General features: G+C 41.5%; 1 protein-coding gene across 43 annotated transcripts in view; it reads right to left on the bottom strand.

Moving 5' to 3' along the window:
* LMO7 (LIM domain 7) overlaps window positions 1–18,854 on the bottom strand; it is a 150,686-nt gene that overhangs the window by 98,476 nt on the left and 33,356 nt on the right. For all 43 annotated transcript variants that reach the window (XM_083501047.1, XM_083501009.1, XM_083501031.1 and 40 more), the window contains exons 3-4: window positions 4,441–4,511; window positions 1,496–1,565 (exon numbers count right to left, since the gene is read on the bottom strand). In XM_083501047.1, the coding sequence (XP_083357173.1) occupies window positions 1,496–1,565; window positions 4,441–4,511 (141 nt within the window). The remainder of the gene's footprint in view (window positions 1–1,495; window positions 1,566–4,440; window positions 4,512–18,854) is intronic.

Raw genomic sequence — 18,854 nt, 5'->3', positions numbered from 1 at the left:
CATGCTTTTTTTTTATGTAAAGAGCATCACACAGATGGAATTTGCTAATTGGAATGCTGCCCTTCCTGCAGTACACAATGCCCGATTCAAAACGTTCAATCGCTCCCCAAACATTTTCAAGAGAAATAACATTCAAATGTGCTTAGTGACGAACAGTACTGTGAAGAATGCTACGGGTTCTGTTCTAAAAATAATCCTACCTACCATGCCCAAGGCATTAAAATACTACTTCACCTGAGGGAACTCACCTCTTCTTTGTTTCGTTTTAAAAATAATTTATTACCTATAAACATTTTGGTCAGCAACTCACGTTCCAACTGGTGAGATATTTTTAACACATCTAAAAAGGCTGGCTATCAATACCTCCCTTCTCCCAAACATCTTCCAGTAGGTGAAGAGCTGTGTCTTGGTACAGCCCCTCTCATTATATAACACGGATGCTCACCTTAAGATACCAAGGCTTCTGGTCCCCCCCCCCCCTGCACTGCACTTATGCCATCAGCAATAAAGTTGCTCTCTAGTTCTCCTCATCTTCTGAGGACCACGCTAGATGCTACATAGACATCTATGATGGATCTGCCCCAACATGCTTTTCTTTGGTAAGCAGCAGCCATAGGGAATGAGCATTTGGATAACAGCTACACAGATTGGATGAGGAGCAATTTTACCCTTTCTTCAGTGGTAATCTGCCATAAAATGTCTATTTTGGTTCAGTATCACTCTTCCTGCTATGGAAGGGTTAAATGTTGACTCACTGCGCAAGGGAATGTGGTGTAAAAATATATCTACCTGTATCCCCCGGGGGGAAATAGCTAATGTGTCCAACATAGGAAGTGTTAAGAGCCCCTAGACCTGAAGTTGCTTATCCCTATTAAAAATACATTTTCTGTTTCAAATGGTGCAATGAAACAAACTAATCTGCTGTTTCAAAATATAATTCATTTGCTTAGCAACGGCAGGAGAGTTTGTTAAATTTAAATGAATACCATCATTGGAGAAAAGATAGGGGATCATGGTGGGAGTGAATAAAACACTAGATAAGTTACTTTAAAACTTGACCCAGATGTTGCATATGGAGGCAGGAAGTAAAGAGAGAGAGACGACTATCCTTTTAAAGGCAACATTAGTAATGCTTAGTAATTGTGTTGGTATGAAGAATGAGATGAAACCCAATTCAAGGAAAATATTGCTGTACATTACTAGGCTTGGCATAGCTTTACCAATATCAATACATTAAGAACATGTTGTGAACATCTAGTAAGTATATACTGTAACATGCAAACAACAAGGGGGAAGCCAGATGTTGTTGGACTACAATTCCCATCATCCCTGACCTCCTGCCATACTGGGGCTGATGAGAGGGCACAAATGGCCAGTACTGCACCCAAACCTTATATTAATATCACCTCTAAAAATCCAATTTGCCAATGCTAATTTGAATAAACAAAATCCAGAAAGCAAAACTGACAATGCAAAAATATTCTTTACGACTTACCAGACCAGCTATTGGTGTTGACAGACGATTAATCTTTCTAATGATGCCAGGTTTGATCTTGTTAATTAGACTAGAAAAGAATGAGAGTTAACCAGGTTTTATAATGCAATTTTACTCTAGGGCTAAACATAAGCATTAAAATTACAAAGTACTGCTCCTCTCATTTAAACTATATGAATCAATTAAACAGATGACAACTGCCTTTGCCTCAGCTTTTCTACTGATAAAAAATATAACATATGCATGTGTACACGTAAGTATCAAAAGACTGGGAAATGTAAAACAAAGAAACAAAAATCTTTAAGCATGGGAAAATACATACTAAACAAATACAATGTATGGTAGTTACACAAAATATTGCTGTTCGTACCATGAGGCTGCCTGCACAGACAAGAATCTTTTCTGTTTAGTTTTGTGCAACCTGCTATTTTTTTAAAAAAAGTTGTTTCAAACTTTCTACCTTCAAGGAACCCTTGGATTTACCCGCCAAGGAATCCCCCCTGTGCATTGTGAGAGTTTGGGAGTGTCTTAGAGCTGATGGTTCACAAGAACTGCTGGCCAGACCTTTTGCTGGCCTCACCACAGCTTCAACTGCAGAGAGAATGCAACCATCACATTGTAAGAAGAGACTAGTGAAAGGGACGGGCGGGGTTGTCTTTTAGAGAGGCTTATGCACCATTTTCAATTTTGGGAATTCATGAACTTCAATTCATTGGGAATAGCCTCTAATAAGCTTCTGGGGAACTCTTGTGCTCTTCATTTAGAAAAGTTGTACTGACCAAGCAAGGACCAGTTCCCTTACCCAGACAGAACAAAAGCAAACACCACCCATGTAAGATAAGACTACACTTTGCTACGAAGAAGAGGGGGGGAAGTATTAGTCATCACTCCCATCATTACTACAGAGAAGGACAAACAAATGTGACTTGGAACAAAGTTGTTCAGTACCCTCTTGTAGCATATGCATCACAGCCAATTTACACAACTGGGAGATTCATCATACACTTAAAAAGCAGGTCCAACTAGAGCACTGACCAGTTAAATATACAAAACTGGAGCTGAAATGAACGCTGGGCTTAGTCCAGCTGGCAGCAGCTACAGTTACACAGTGTTATGTGAACAGGCAGCACCCAAGTCTCCCCAAAGCAGATTTTTAACAAGGCAGAACTCAATCAATATTCTGCCTCCAGTTTTGACAGTCCTAACAGAGTGGTTCACACAGGCAAGTATATCACAACTGCTTACTTGCCAGGGTTTTGTGGACTAACTCTACTGAAAGGCGTTAAGATAAATCACACATGCATGTCATCACTTGATGTGATGGTTGTCAGGTGGTGAGCTATATGTGTGAACCAGCCCCACCAAGAATGAGGCATGGACTCCAAAGGTCTTAATTTAGGAAGATTCATTATGACAAAGTTGAAAAATTGCCTATAAATACAGTATCTGAAGCAAAATAAAACTTCAGAAACAGTAACAGCTCTGTCTCCCACAAGCCTGGTGCCCTAGATCGCTGTAATTGAAGGTCTTCCATTTATATACAACAGCATGCCAACAGGTAAAAACATTTTTTTCTCAGTTCGCTCACAAATACTTGAGAATAAGTGGAGGGGAGAACATCAAGTGAATGATCTATAAACCCTAACCATAGAATTAAACAAGTTGCAGCAGTGCAGCTTTGCATTCTCAGAAATAATTTCATTTCTAAAGGCTATCATCCAAGATCTTTCTTGATTGCAAGTGGGTGCCCATTAGTATGAATGAAGGGAAGCTTCAAAAACGGGGGCAGTCCCATCTGCCAAATGCCAGATATTTTCACATTTCTATTGCCAAATATGACAAAAGCACTTAGGAAAATATATCTTTGAAAAGGGTACCTGGTAGGAGTTTTAAACCTTTCCAAAAACCACAACTACTTATTAAACATGTGGCAGAGGAAGAGAGGGAGAAGTACCATGCTGATGTTTAAAAAGGTTGGGGCACTGGGAGAATAGTACCATAGCACTCCCAAATACTGACACTTTTGGGGTATCCTTTTGCTAGATAATATGTAAGAGAAGCCAGGAAGAGAAAGCTCCCTCTCCTCAGATGATTGAGGAATTTAGTTGTAAATAGACTTTCAACAGAAACTGACTTGATTCACACATCCCAGGCTAATGTACAGATAAGAACTTGGGGTTCTCCACTGATGAACACACTTTCTAATGTTCCAAAACATTCTCAGTTTTTAAAAAAATACATATATTTAAAATGCATATTTTGAGAGAAAATACAAATGAATGCTCATGTGTATTTCTTTCTCTTACCACGTCACAACTTATGTTGGAATTGGGGTGGTAGGGACATATGGGGAAACACATGACACATATTGCATGTGATATGTATCATGTGATACATATTGAAAAACACACCAGCACCATCCAGATGTTGTTGGGTGCCCATCAGCCCCAGCCAATATGACCAATGGCCAGGGATTCTGAGAGCTGCAGTTCATCAACATCTGGACGGCCACAGGATCCCAACCTCTGAACTAAACGATCCTCAGAATTAGTGTTGATACAACCCACCTTCTCTGCAGATTTTTTTGGCATCACTTGGCTGAAGAGGAGGACTGTGCCACATTATGCATGGGAATAATAGAAGTGGATAGGTTTATACCAAAATTGCCTCTGTTGAAGGTGGTTAATGTTTAGTTTTATATGCATCAAACAAAGTATAGAAGAGAAATGCATTAAATAAAACACACAAGAGCGCACACAATTATATTTTCAGTTGCAATTAAACATTTTTCATGTTAGCCATGCGCAAGGCATCCTGGAAGACAAAGCAAAATATTAAGTCTTGTGAGCCTGAGAAGAGCAGAACTGCTTCTGCTGCTGCACTCATCAACAGCTTTAAAAAGCTTTACAGATAAATGCTAGCCTTTTCTTGTCAAAAATACTTACTCACACAGGAGGACTCCATTTTCCAAAGCAGCACGGAAGTCGTTCTTCCCAAAACTTTTCCCAGTAGCTGCCTAGAAAGAAAACATATCATAAGCTGTCTTTTCAGAAAATGGGAAACAAGAGAACGCAGCCCTTTTAGACATATTCATAGGATGTTATTTCTCAAATCTGCAATTTTACTCAGAATGGTGAAAAACCTCCCCAGCCCCCTTATCCTGGTGAGTGTGACAAGTTCCAATCTCCCTCCCAAGTTTGGACATAGAGAAGGGGCAGAATAGGACCCACGCTGTTGTGTTCAGTAGGTTTCAGAAACACACAGGAGCTGCAAGTATGATCTCTACCCTTCCATCCTAGTTCACCTAGGAAGACACGTTGACCCCAACCTCACACTGATTTTTGTAGGTTTGTAGTAATGTCAGGGGCAACCACACGTTTTGAGTTGACTATCAGCATCCCTAATGATTATTCATGCTTAGGAATGCAAGACTATGCTATCTTTTAATGAGGGCACAGGTGACATTATATCAGGGAAATGGCCCCGATAACAAATTTGCTGCATTCTTAAGGTGTTTTACTTCAAGGGCCTGAAAGTTTGTTCAAAACTATGTCTACCCTACTGTGTCTCTATTCATAATCTGCAGGTTCCCATTGCAATTCATTCCTGCAACTTTCATTAAACATACAGGGTTAAAGGGTAAAGGTAAAGGGACCCTTGACTGTTAAGTCCAGTCGTGAACAACTCTGGGGTTGTGGCGCTCATCTCGCTTTACTGGCCAAGGGAGCCGACGTTTGTCTACAGACAGTTTTTCTGGGTCATGTGGCCAGCATGACTGAGCCGCTTCTGGCGAAACATAGAGCAGTGCACGGAAATGCCCTTTACCTTCCTGCCGGAGCGGTACCTATTTATCTACTTGCACTTTGACGTGCTTTCGAACTGCTAGGTTGGCAGGAACTGCTAGGTTGTTATGCCTTAACGCATTAGTAATGCATTCATAACGACATTCAAGCCAGAAAAACAAATAGCTGCTAGACCCTCAAATGTCTTCCCGCCCCCTTCATAAATTACCATTCTTCTGAACCATTCTTTTCTAATGGCATTCATCTTTTTAAACAGTTATACTAGTGTCTGTATTATTTGATCATTTTGATATTGCCCTCTACATGGGGCTGCCTTTAAAGACAATCTGGAAATTACAGTTAGTACAGTATGCCAAAGCAAGATAATGGAGACAGACATCAAGGATCCTGAACACTGATCCTGAAAGGTCAAAGCTGCATGACCTAATCATTTCTAGGCTAAATTTAAGATGACTGTCTTATAAAGCCCTCTGATATCACTTGAGGGACCAGGTATATGAAATTCCACTTCATGTTGGCAGCCTGCCTGGGTGCTTAGATCAAGGGGAAGCTTTTTCATTGTTCCAGCACTAGGGTGATGACACAAGATAAGGCCTTCTTGGTGGTAGCACCCCAGTTATGACCTACCTTCTCTCTGGAAGTAAGCCTGGCATGGACATTGTTGACATTTAAGTGCCAGGTTAAAATCTGTTTGCCCAGAGACTTGTGGAACATCAGTCTGCTGCTGCAATTGGTATGCTGGAATGTTTATTATGTATTTTATTTGTAATAATAATAATAATAATAATAATAATAATAATAATAATAATTTGTTGCAATACCACCAACTACAGGGTGTGTTTCGAGAAGACAATAAAAGAAATGGATTTGGAAGTAATAAATCTAAAATTGAGACAGAACTGTTGAGTAGTAAAAGGAAAATAATGTCAAAAATATATAAGATATTATTAGAGTGGAACACACAGAATGAGGAGGTAAAAAGTGTTATGATAAGATGGGCTCAGGATTTGGGACTCAACATCGATTTTGAGAGGTGGGAAAAATTGTGGACAAAAACAATTAAATTTACAGCATGACTGGCACTTAAAGAGAATTTAATGAAGATGATGTACCACTGGTACATCACACCAAGTAAGCTTGCCAAAATGTACAGGAATCAGGATAAAGCCTGCTGGAAATGTAAGGACAAAGAGGAGAATTTTTTGCATATGTGGTGGACTTGCTCTAAGATCAAAGCCTTTGGGATTTTATATATAATGAACTGAAAAATGTAAAGTATAATTTCAGTAAAAAACCAGAGGCTTTTCTGTTGGGGCTAATTGAGGAAATTCAAATGAAAGATGTAAAATTGTTTATGTATGCCACAACGGCTGCAAGAATACTCCTGGCCCAGAAATGGAAGCAGCAAGAACTCCCCACATTGGAAGATTGGCAAGTAAAGATGGTCGAATACGTGGAGCTGGGAAAGCTGACGGGAAAGATCCGGAATCGGAGTGATGAACTGTTTCAAAAGGACTGGGGCAAATTTATACTTTATATGAAATAAAATTGTAAACAGTTGAAAACGTTTGTAGGTTTGTGTTGAAATGTTTGGTAATGGGAAATTAAGGAGCTGATTTACATTTAAGAAGGTGATTGCTAAAAGATTGATATAAGGTAAAAAAGTGGATATAGGAATGTGAAGAAATTGGTAAAGGTGTGTGGAAGTCTGTTAGAGGGAGGGAAGGAAGTTGATGCTTTATTTAAGCAATGCTTTAAGTGATGGATTTTTTTATTTTTTATATGGAAATGTAATGAAATATGGAAAACTTAGAAATTATATTTAAAAATAATAATAATAGTAATACTAATAATAATAATAATAGTATTTTGTTACAGTTGTTGCTTTAATTGCTGTTTTAGTCCACTCTGGGATTAATTGATGAAGGGAGGTTTAAAAATGTCCCTAATAAATAAATATCACAGGCAGTCAACAGTTTTATTTCTAAGGTACTTTAGTAAGTATGACATTTAAGAAATGCAATTAGCTGACAACTTGTACTTTCAACACACACAAAAAATGGGATGCATCAACTAGAGTAGACAAAAAAAGAGAATCGATCTCAATGTACTGAAGAAAGAGTAGGTTGTACTCTTTTTTTAAAAAAATAAAATCCTAGAGGAATACCTCATCTAGCTGAAACATGCTGGGCATCATTAAATAGCTCATTCTGCATATTGAGATCAGCGCATACTTTGCATCACAATGTCTAATCTCACTAGAAACTGCATACAGAAGGAATTACAGAACAGAGGTTTTTCCCAGCAGGCAATGCGCAGCATTCTCCACTGGCCAAGTTGACGCAAACTATGTTAACTAATCCCCACATCCCTGTGTCTGCTACCTTTGCCCCACAGCCTTGGTAATGATATCATGTATTAGATAGGGCATTGCTATTCATAAAAAGGTTTGATAAGAGCCTCTTACCTGCCTTTGATATGTTTTTGACATTAGAGATGTCTAATAGCTGTGGATTTCCTGCTCATATCGCTTTGGTAGCCAGCATGACATTATATTTAAATGAACACTCAGCAAAGATAGCGTTGTTCAGTTCTCCCCAAGCTAAATCCAGCCCTGCCCACTCTACTGTTCTGGCTCAGAAAAACAGAAAAAGACTGCTTCAAAAATGGCATTTGGCAACTGTTGTATGACTGCTGTTTAAAAGCCAAGGTCTATTTTACTACACGTCCCCTTAAGCCATTAATATATCATATCACTGTGGTGATAAATCATTAGCTTTTAAAGCATTATGATTCATACTTTGATCACACACACCATTCACCAACTGGTTAATTCAGAGGTGTGGTGCATTTCTTTAATCCACATCAATTAAAGAAAAAGAAATCCGGAGTGCGTCGCATGCACCTCATTTGACAAATCACATTCCAGAAGAAACGAGGCTATCAATTTCAGAGCATTCAACTTCCTTTACTCCAGTGCCTACACCCAAGTATGAGCCTGCTTTGCTTTCAATGCATAAAGAACTAATTATTTAAACAACATTTCTGAAATTCCTGTGTAATTACTTGCTTGCTACTGTCAAAGTTTACTGAAGAAGATTTTCAATGCTCTTTGTGATATCCATATTTTAGTTCTAGGTTAGTCTTGTTGACTTCTTTTTCCGTGTGGCAAAAGAGAAGATTAAGGATTTAAATATTTATGTGGAGTGAAACACTCACATTAACCAGGTATTACTAACCAGTAACATATAGAATTTACTCAATGACTACTGAAGAACTAAGGGCAGATAAAGATCATACTTAGGACATGGGCAGCCAATATGTCCACCCAGTTAAACCTTGTCTGGTGAGCAGGCTATATCACACAGGGGTCCTTGCTGCTACTTGCTAAGTAATCATTTATTATTTATTTAGAATAATTTATATATCACTTAAATTTGTGGTTTCTAAGTGGTATGCAATACACATCCACATACACACATATATAAAGATCAATTAAAATTAATAGGATCAGAGAAACTAGAAGTTATATCCTGTCAATGGTACCCTTGTAAGACTTTAAGAGGTTATCTAGACCCTAGAATACAGTGGCTAATAAAAGTTATCATTTGAGTTGATTGCCATCTATTTTCATCTCACAACTAACAAGCAGCAAAATGTAAATACAATGCAAAATGGCTGCATTAGGAGATTCTTTCTGGGTACTGTGTTCCAATGGTGGAGCCACCAACATACCTTAATGCACACTGGTTTGTGAGATGAAGAGGCATTGCCAAGGCTGCTGTTGCTGTGGGATACATACACCACATTGTAATTTAAATATTTAGTTACTGCTGGAAAATAAACAATAACTTGAAGCTTCCAGGAATAATAATAATCAATTCGGCAACATCTAGGAGAGCCAAGTTTCCCAAATTTGGTCTATTGCAACGGTGCTATATCTTTTCCCGCAGGAGTTAAATGATGTGTAATTAATGCAAATAAAGGTAATTGTCCTAATTTAATTCTAGTGGCCATGCTTTTCAAATTCTGCAGGAGTCACTCAGCATATTAAGGTAAATAAAGAGCAACAGTTAACGTATAAGAAGACTGATTCAAACTGCCTAATTCAATTGACCAATATAAAAACAGTCAGCTTTGGAATTCAATGCTGGTATTACAAAGTAACTACCCTATTTCTAATAACATGTGTTACAGTAAGTTTGGGAGGGATGTATTTTGTAACAGGCACCGCTCACTTACTGTGATTATAGATTTTGCATTTCTGGTTGTAGTCCATTTCATTACTGGGATGCCTAAAGGAATGTGTTGCGTAATAAGATCTATAGCTTTACCAGAAGTTTCACATGGTACCTTTCATATCTAACTGGAGTGTTCCTTGATGAGGTAACCAAAACAGATTTGGGAACTAGGTCCTGACTTGTAAGGATTGCATTCCTCTGTGTCAATGAAAGTTCTCTGTAAAGCAATACCATTCACGCAAGACCATGTTTCGTATTCTATTCCCCTTCCCCATCACAGCAGGGAGTTTGGGGCTGTGTGTGTAAAAGGATGAAAAGCTGGCTTGGCCAATGGCGTCATAAGACCTTGAGCAACATGTGCTGAAAAAAGGAGGGAGAAAAAAGCCTGATTAGAAAAACTAACCAACAAACTTAAACCGACACGGGGACAAATAGAAGAAGACGCCTTACACAGCCCAACAAGACAACGACAAGAATCCACCAACAGCGTACGAATCAATATGGCTAACCTGATTCAAAAACACCCACCCACCCCACTCACACATGAAAACAAAGTTCACCACAGCCTAGGCCAGGGGTCTGCAACCCGTGGCTCCGGAGCCACATGTGGCTCTTTTACACCTTTGCTGCGGCTCCGGGGCAGATACTAGCGAGGGGAGGAGGCGCATTGTGCGCCCCGACACTCCCCACTGTGGCGGGCGCTGTACTGGCTGTGACGTCGCAGGGGGCGGTGCGTGCGTTAGTCACGCACCGTCCCGACGTCACCTTCCCGCCCGCCCGCCAGCTACATTGTAAGGGGCATGTACGCTGGTCACTGCATTGAAAGGGGGCATGTACGCTGGTCACTGTTTTGAAGGGGAGTGAAGAACACACACAGAAAAAAATGTAACTTGTTAATTTAACGTTTATTTCTATGAGGAGGAGTAATTCTGAGGGGTCAAACAAAGAAATAATAAAAAATGACAAAAAAGTTATTTTTATAATGACGAGTTTTGCGGCTCCCAGTTGTTGTTTTCTTCGGAAACGGGTCCAAGTGGCTCTTTTTGTCTTAAAGGTTGCAGACCCCTGATCTAGGCCAACCACAACCTCTCTCACCACAAGTGAATAGTAAAAGGAACACAAGCGAATAGTAAAAACCCGCACAAGCGACGCTGACACAAAAACCCACACAACATTAAGTAGAATAGAAATATTGCCACCTGACCCCACCCCCACTCACCATTCCCCCCTCCACCTCTTTCCCCCTTTTCTTCCTAATGTAACACTAATGTCTCAGCAAATGAAACTGATCTGTAGAAAATGTAACTTGAAAAAAGAAACACTGCACATACTTTTGTAAACCAAGAAATCATTAATAAAAATATGTTGTTTTTGTTTTAAAAAAGGAGGGAGAACTCTCTTTTAGGGAAAAACATGCCCTGCAACTCATTTCCCCCCACCATTCTCACTGCCTTCTTACTTTTACAAACTTTACACACCTAGCACACTTTTATCCCACATGTTGCACAAAGGGAAGCACATTAGTTCTGTCTGATTTCCTTAATTCTCTTTCACTGTGCGGTCTTAAAGATTATCCAGTATGTGACTGAATCTCTCCTGCAAAACAGCGGCAGCCTGGAAACAATCCGTGATCTATCTGATCATGTGACAAGGAGATTTTTGGATAACCGTATCTCCACTTAATAAGCAGAGATATGAAGGAGCCTTTTGACTGCTCATGAGCATTCCCCTACAGTAGAAAGAAAACAGCAGACATGCCGCCATTACACTTCATTAGCACAGTAGGGAAGCAGCTAGGTCTACTTGAACAAATTTCTAAACACGAGGAATTATGCAAAAAGCAACATCTCGCCTACAGCCAATACAGTCCATTTTATCACATCCTCCTGCTGCTCGTGAATTTAGGGCAAAGCAACATCCTACACATTACAGAGTGTGACGTGGCAGAATTGTGGCATCTAGCACTTTAGCACTTTCCCAAGGTGGTCGTGAGGAGGAAGACTTTGGTGTTGTAAGCTACCGTATCAGAGAGAAAAGCCTTCATCGCTGATCTCTTCCTGCTGTGCTGGTTTACTGCACAAGAGTTTTAATGTGAGGGAAGGTTGCAGCAGGAAATTTTTACAGAAGACCAGCTCTGCCCTTCATTGTGTGAACTGTGCAAAATGGTTCTAAGACCTATGTTGGTCTCACAGAAGGGCAACCTATTGTTCTGCTGCAAGCCCAATCGAAGCACACAAACTCAGAGGGTGATTCTTTCGAGAAGCTTAGTGAAATACGTTGATCTGACAACATGCCCCTTGCATTCCTCTTGGAGCCCGGAGGGGGGCAGGGGGAGAGAGAGAGAGAGAGAAACTTAGCACAGAATTGCAGTTTGGTTCCTTAGCAAGCAATCTCACATGTCACCTGGGAGGCTGGAACACTTGTTCACACATCCATTGGTGTGTCTGAGATTTAAGTGGCAGGGAAGGTGTTCCTACCTCCTGAGAGGCAGAAGAATCAAGCACAGCACCCCCCTCTGGAGAGGCAAGGGTAGAATCTGTGTCTAACTTTAAAGGCTGGATGGACAGAGTGACAGGAAGCTTCAGTACTGGCCTCTGACAGTTCTAGAGAGGGAGGAAGGCAGGGCGTGTGGATCTCACTGTGGTGACTGATGAGACTTGAGCGCAGGATGAGGAAAATTTGGATCCCGCACCCTTAGGATCCTCAGCATCAAACACCTGTGGATCAGACAGTGACTTGCCAAGTCTTCTGGAGCCTTCCCCAGGGTCTACTGCAAGCCACCCCTCGTTGTCGTCTTACCTCAGCCAGCCCAAGACATACATGGAAGTAATGAACAACTCCAGTGTTGAACATGCACATCTGAAAAGCTAGTCTGAAGGAGGAATGGTGCAAACAGTGGAAATGTGTACTGCCTTCCTCATCACAGTGTACAAACAGAAACAGATTGCTGCAGTGGTTTTCACCCCATGTGCCGTGGCACTCTGGGGTGCACTGAATGATTGTCAGGGGTGCTACGGGCAACACTGGCCTCTCTCCCTCTTTCCTTCCTTCTGATGCCCTCTTGTGTCTCTGCCTCCCAAAGGCAGATGTTTGTTGCAGCAGCCTTGGCTACAAGCTCTGCAGGTGAATGATGCCTCTGGGGCTGGCCAGCGGGTGCTGGTTGCCAGGAGCAGAGGCGGCCTCGGAGTAAGCAAGCAAGCAAGCAAGCAAGCAGGTGAGGGAACTCAGCTCCCAGCCAGCTCTTGCTGTTGGGAATGGACTGGCAGGCAGGCAACACACTAGCCTTTCTTGTGCTTGCTGTGAGCAAGGCTTACCTGGGAGCTGAGTGCCTGGCACTGAAGGGGAGCTTTTCTGCCATGCAGACCTGGCAGCACCCAAGGTATGGTGCTGGCCTCATGTTTGGCCAGTCCCCATTAGGCCACTAAGGCTGGAGGGATCCTCTTCCCAGGCCCCGGTGGGGCAGTGTGAGGGAGCCATGGACTCAAAAAGATTGAAAACCCCTGGATTACTGTATTGGGGATTTGGTTCTTGCAAGCCAGTCCTACACACATTTTAATGTGCGTAGGGCAGGTCTATCTAAAGGCTTTTGGTAGGATACTTCCACCCTTTCCAGAAAGCAGTAGAATAAAGCAAGGAAGAAGTGGCACGCTAAGTCACCACATATAATTTGGAAGAGATTTTTGGAGCCAAAAATTATAGTTTGCAGTGATTTTCTGTCAAAAGCAGAGCCTTAATAGTACTTCTGGATATATTTTAATAGTATTCATAGTTTCACTGGCATTGAGACCTCTTACCATTTATAAAAAGTTTGAGGTTTAAGGCTAAATGAACTCATCCTTCCTCTGAAAAGCCCTGAATTTAGCAATGCTGCCTCCCTCAAAATACCAATTATATTCATATATTTTACAACTTAGTGTAAGAAATGGCATACTTAGGTAGCTGCCTTTCAACCTTCTTTTCTTTACTGCAGTTTTCCAGTTTGGAAGCAGCTTCTAACTAGTTTTTCTTTTCATGCCCTGGTTTTAGATGTGAGAATTCTGTTCGTTTTCCTGCTTCCCACTCTTTAAGATTCTTCCGGATCATCTCTATATCATATATTTGACTAAAAAACAGAAGGATGCAATATACAACACTTAAAATGTCGAACATATTTTCTAGCAATCTTCCCCGGCCATGCACTCACAGTCAGTGCGCACTCAGGAGCAACACTGCTTCCTTGAATACCATTTTATTTTTAAGGTATCAGACTTTTAAAATTTAAAACCAGGTTTGACAGTGGCTAAGGTAGGTGGTCTAAACCACTGTGCCTAGGGCTTGCCGACTGGAAGGTTGGTGGTTCGAATCCCCGTGATGGGGAGAGCCAGTGTGGTATACTAGTTAAGAGCGGTAGTCTCATAATCTGGTGAACCGGGTTCGCGTCTCTGCTCCTCCACATGCAGCTGCTGGGTGACCTTGGGCCAGTCACACTTCTTTGAAGTCTCTCAGCTCCACTCACCTCACAGAGTGTTTGTTGTGGTGAAGGAAGGGAAAGGAGAATGTTAGCTGCTTTGAGACTCCTTAGGGTAGTGATAAAGCAGGATATCAAATCCAAACCCTTCTTCTCCTCCTCCTCCTGTTGCTCGGTCCCTGCTCCTGCCAACCTAGCAGTTCGTAAGCATGTCAAAGTGCAAGTAGATAAATAGGTAGCGTGCGCTGCTCTGGTTTCGCCAGAAGCAGCTTAGTCATGCTGGCCACATGACCTGGAAAGCTGTCTGCGGACAAACGTTCGTTCCCTTGGCCAGTAAAGCGAGCTGAGCGCCGCAACCCCAGAGTCATTTGCAACTGAACTGTCAGGGGTCCTTTACCTTTACCTTTTAAGGTAGGTACAAGGATTCTAGGTAGATTTGCTGCTGAGTTTAATTTATATGTTACAGGTCATAACTAGGTACACATTTTGAGCTATATCTGGCGTACACAGTGCTGATGCACTGATCAGCAAAAATGTATTCTGGGCTACGTGTCAGATAACGATTTCTTTCCTGCTCAGCCATATGTAGATATGACAAAAGTTTGAGAACTGTACCAGTCTAATGAAGCTAGGCAGTTATTTTGTTGGAATCCAAGAGAAAGAACAGATTTGAAATTAGAAGTGAAAATGAAGAAATGGGAACCCAAAACATTGTCATGTCATTTCTTTTCCCCAGAGTAAGAAAGAAAGATGTGTTTGGTGATCTTCACTCCCACTGCTATTCAACAATATTACTAATATCACACATTTTCAGCCAGGCTACCCTCCATAAAATGCAGCACTGAACATAATGAAGAATTAACTTTGTTATCAACACTTCCCATGGATCAGGCTTCAACTCGTTTCCATTACAGGGATGTTTTGTAAAGTACATGGCAAAGGGAGCATGGCCAACATTGCCCAGCATAGCCTAATGAAAGACGCACGGTGCAATATTACCACAGGTTCAGAGCCAACGCCAGGCTTGTTCACTGGCAAGGGATGAGAGAAACTGCCTCTGGCAGATATGTTCAAGTAATTACAGTCAGCAGAGGGAGGACGGGCATAAATCAACATAGAATCCGATGGAAGAAGGGAATCTGGATTCATTCACTGATTTGAAGGAAGCTCAATTGTGTTCTCTACACCAACAAAAAAAAATCCATTAACAAATATATACTGCAAAAAGCGATAGCAATTTTGCTGTGAAAAACTGCTACAAATAAGCAGTGAACAAACTCACCATTTTCTTTAGCAATACATCTGCACTTTCTAGCCTGAGCTAATTTCCCTTAGACATCTCATTCTATTACCATTGCCATAAAGTACTTTGCCATTTGGTCAGTCATTTTCCTGTGTGGCAGCTTAAGCCTCAAATTGCAAGTTTTATTCTGCCCAAGTCAACCTGGTGTTGGAAATATCCTAACACCTGGCTCTAACTTGCATCCCGTCTCCCTTGCATGAGGGTAACACAGCAGGAAAGTTCTGGAGCTGTTTCACCTCACTATAACATGGCTGAGATGAGCTAAACAAGTTTGACAGAACCCTTCTCTCTTATTAGGGTGTGTCTCCCAGAACAAAAGATCAAATTACCACCCTGCTAGTTGCTATGTACATTACCCACATACCAACTACAGATTAACAAGCCAAAAGCAGGCAGGAGCTATTATTATGTATAAAGCCTCCTACAGAGTTGAAGGGACTGATTTCTAAAGCTAACCAAGGAAAGTTCTGCTTTGTATATCTGTCTATGTAAGAAACTCCCTGCACTTGTCTCCTCTGAATAAGGTGGGGGGGGGGGGAGAAGGGGAAATTGTTTGTAAAACATCAACAGCATGTTCATGTAGTGAAAGCCTGGCTATTTTGGTCCTCAAATGATGGCAAACCCTGGTACAGCATGAGCCTCTTGGAAAAATCACCAATAATCATAAAGAGCCAAGGTGCCAAACCTGGACAGTAAGTCAGTGTCAAGGGTTTTACGACAGCTAGATATCTTGTGCAAAAGAGGAAGACCCCAAAGCATTTGTCAGGATACAACAGTAGGATGAGAAAGAGGTTCAGGGTCCAGTAGAGAAATGCAGGGAGCTTCAGGCAAGGGTGTAAGCAATCAGGATAAGCAATTAGTTGCTATGCGTGCTTCCATCCATCTGCGAGTCAATTAGAGGACCATCATGCAAGGGAGGTTGATGAAGAAAGGTATAAGGAGATTAAATAGGAAATATTTCGGTGGAAACAAATGAAGTTTAGCTAAGCATGCATTCAGGGGAAGAGCCAATGAATGACCCCAGAAGCTCAATAGGTCTGATGCTTGATAACTGCAGTTTGGACATAGTGGTCCAGAAACAAACTGGCAGCCAGTGCAAGTGCTTTGGAACAAGGGTTATGCGAGTTCCAAATGGACTCTCAGCTAGTAATCTGGCCACTGCATTTTTGATCAGCTGGAGTTTCTGAGCAGTCTTCAAGGATAGTCCCACACATAGCGTACTGCAGCAATCCAATCGGGAGATTACCAAAAGACTGAATACAGTCGCCAAGTCACCTCTATTCGAAATGAGTCAAACCAGTGAGAGCTGGGAATAAGTACTCCTAGTCCCTGAGGCCACCTGACCCTTCAAGGACAATGTTGGATCCAGGAATACCCTCAAGCTACAGACCTGCTCCTTCCAAGGGATACAACCCAACCCCCTGCAATGCAGGAATCTCAACACATGGTCCCCCATCCAATTTGAAACAATACCGGACTCTGCTTAGCATTGCAAATATGCTAGTGGCTCTATTGATGCACCACTAGGCACTGAAAACCCATTCATAACTGATCATCTCACCACCTCTTGGATTCAAGAACTTGCAACAATGAAGGGGCAGTTTGGCTTCAATATTCATTGAATGTTCATTGACTTCATTGTTGCAGTGTGGCTTCACCAGGTGCACAGCCGAGGAGGGCGCCTTCTCAAAGCTTGGTAAGCACTTGCCAGACCTCGGGAAGGATGCGTGAGGGCTCTGGCAGGATCCTAGAGTCCTTCTTTCTCCTTCCGAAGCCAGACAAGCGCTTACCAGGAGTTGGGAAGGACCCTGCTAGAGCCCTCACACCTCCTTCTCAAAGCCTGGCTTAAACTGGCGCCACGAGGGCTGGAGTGGAGGGCGTCAAATGGCCTTGCACAGGGTGGCATATTACCAAGGTCCATCCCCGACAATAACGCCTCTATATTTTCTGGATCCAGTCTCAATTCATTGGCCCATACTGAACCCATCACCATCTCTAAGTATGGGCCTAGCTCTTCAAACACCTCTCTCAGTTCAGGTGGAACAGAGGGACAGAGCTGGGCATCACCAGCATATTGGAGAACTGCAGCTTTGGCACTGCTAAAAAGATGGGCAAACAGAATAGAAAATGGAGAATCAGCACTGGAGTTACCAGAGTCTTTAAACCATCAATTTAGAGATTAGACTATCCTGAGCAATTGAGCCATGCAAGTCCTATCAGAGTATCTAGGAGATTCCTACCACTTGGGGATAAACTTTGGCTCACCTGATGTTACTACAATTCCCATCATCCCTGGCCACTGGCCAAGCTTGATGGGCCTGACAGGAGTTGTAGTTCGAGAAACATCCGGAGGGCCTAAAGTTCCCACACATGTGCTACCCTTAACATTGTCTGCTGATAAAGAAATCCTTTTGCCTCCCCTACACAAAAATTGCTTAGAACCCCCAAAGACATACGACAGGAAACTTAATACAAGGACCTGATGATAAGACACAAGGAAAATTTGAACATTTAATGGTACTTGCCAGAAACTACACACAGCAAATCATGGATGGAGGAAGTAATCTGGCTGCAAACGAGTGAAACTGCAAAATGTTAACAAACAAGAGCTGCCTTGTATCGGGTGGAATCCTGGTCTTACTCAACATTAGCTTGCACTCCCTTTTTAGTCAACATGGGAGGCATTATTCTACTGTACATTAGAAAGCAGACAGCAGCAAATGAAAATATTTGCATTTCTAATCTATTTATACTTTTTCTGTGGTCAGTGAAATAATTTTGGAGATCTGACCCTTATGGAATGCTCTTCTAAATGCATGACATTAACTATGCAAGAAGGCTTGCCATATTCCAGACTGCTCATGTGTGTTAGACAAGATGCTTAAAGCTTTATTTGCAGACCACAATGGTTTCTATGATCAGCTACATATTGGAATGTTCAGACTTTAAGAATGTCTGAAGTTCTGCCTAGCAACTCAGACAAAGAACAGCCTATTCCATGTAAATACATCTTCTCAGCAACATACTCCATGGCACCAGGCCCTTCTCTGCTACTTAAACATAGCAATTATTTTCTGAAACAAAAAAAGAGTTTTATTTATAGACCAGTAAAGCAACTGAAGACACCTCTTCCACTGTGCCCTGAATAAGAAATTAAAGCTAATAAATACCTTTAGCATTAAGCTATACATCATACAAAACAACTTGATGGCTCAACTGCAAGATATAAAAAAGGGGTAGGGTGTTGAAAGGGGAGGTCAAGTCTTAAAATTCCCTATTTAATCTTCTATGTATCAAGTCTAATCAGATTTTTTAAAGTAAGGTTTAGGGGTGTTTTTGGCATGATGACAAAATTACATTACATACTGGGCATTTGTAGAAGGATTTGCAGCAGTCCATCATTCAAGTGTTAAGCACAACTATGCGGAAGGCCCACTGAACTTGCAAAAAGCTTGCATACACACAATTTTAAGCGAAATTGTGGCTGAAGCACTTATCATGGCACCATATCTTGCCTATCCAAAATATAGAATTTTGCCACGATCAGCCCATTAATTTAATTATT

Source organism: Podarcis liolepis (genome assembly GCF_965112155.1).
Source record: "Podarcis liolepis genome assembly, chromosome: 4".
NCBI lineage: Eukaryota > Metazoa > Chordata > Lepidosauria > Squamata > Lacertidae > Podarcis > Podarcis liolepis.
The sequence above is the reverse complement of the archived record's forward strand: the minus strand, read 5'-3'. Positions and strand labels throughout refer to the sequence as shown.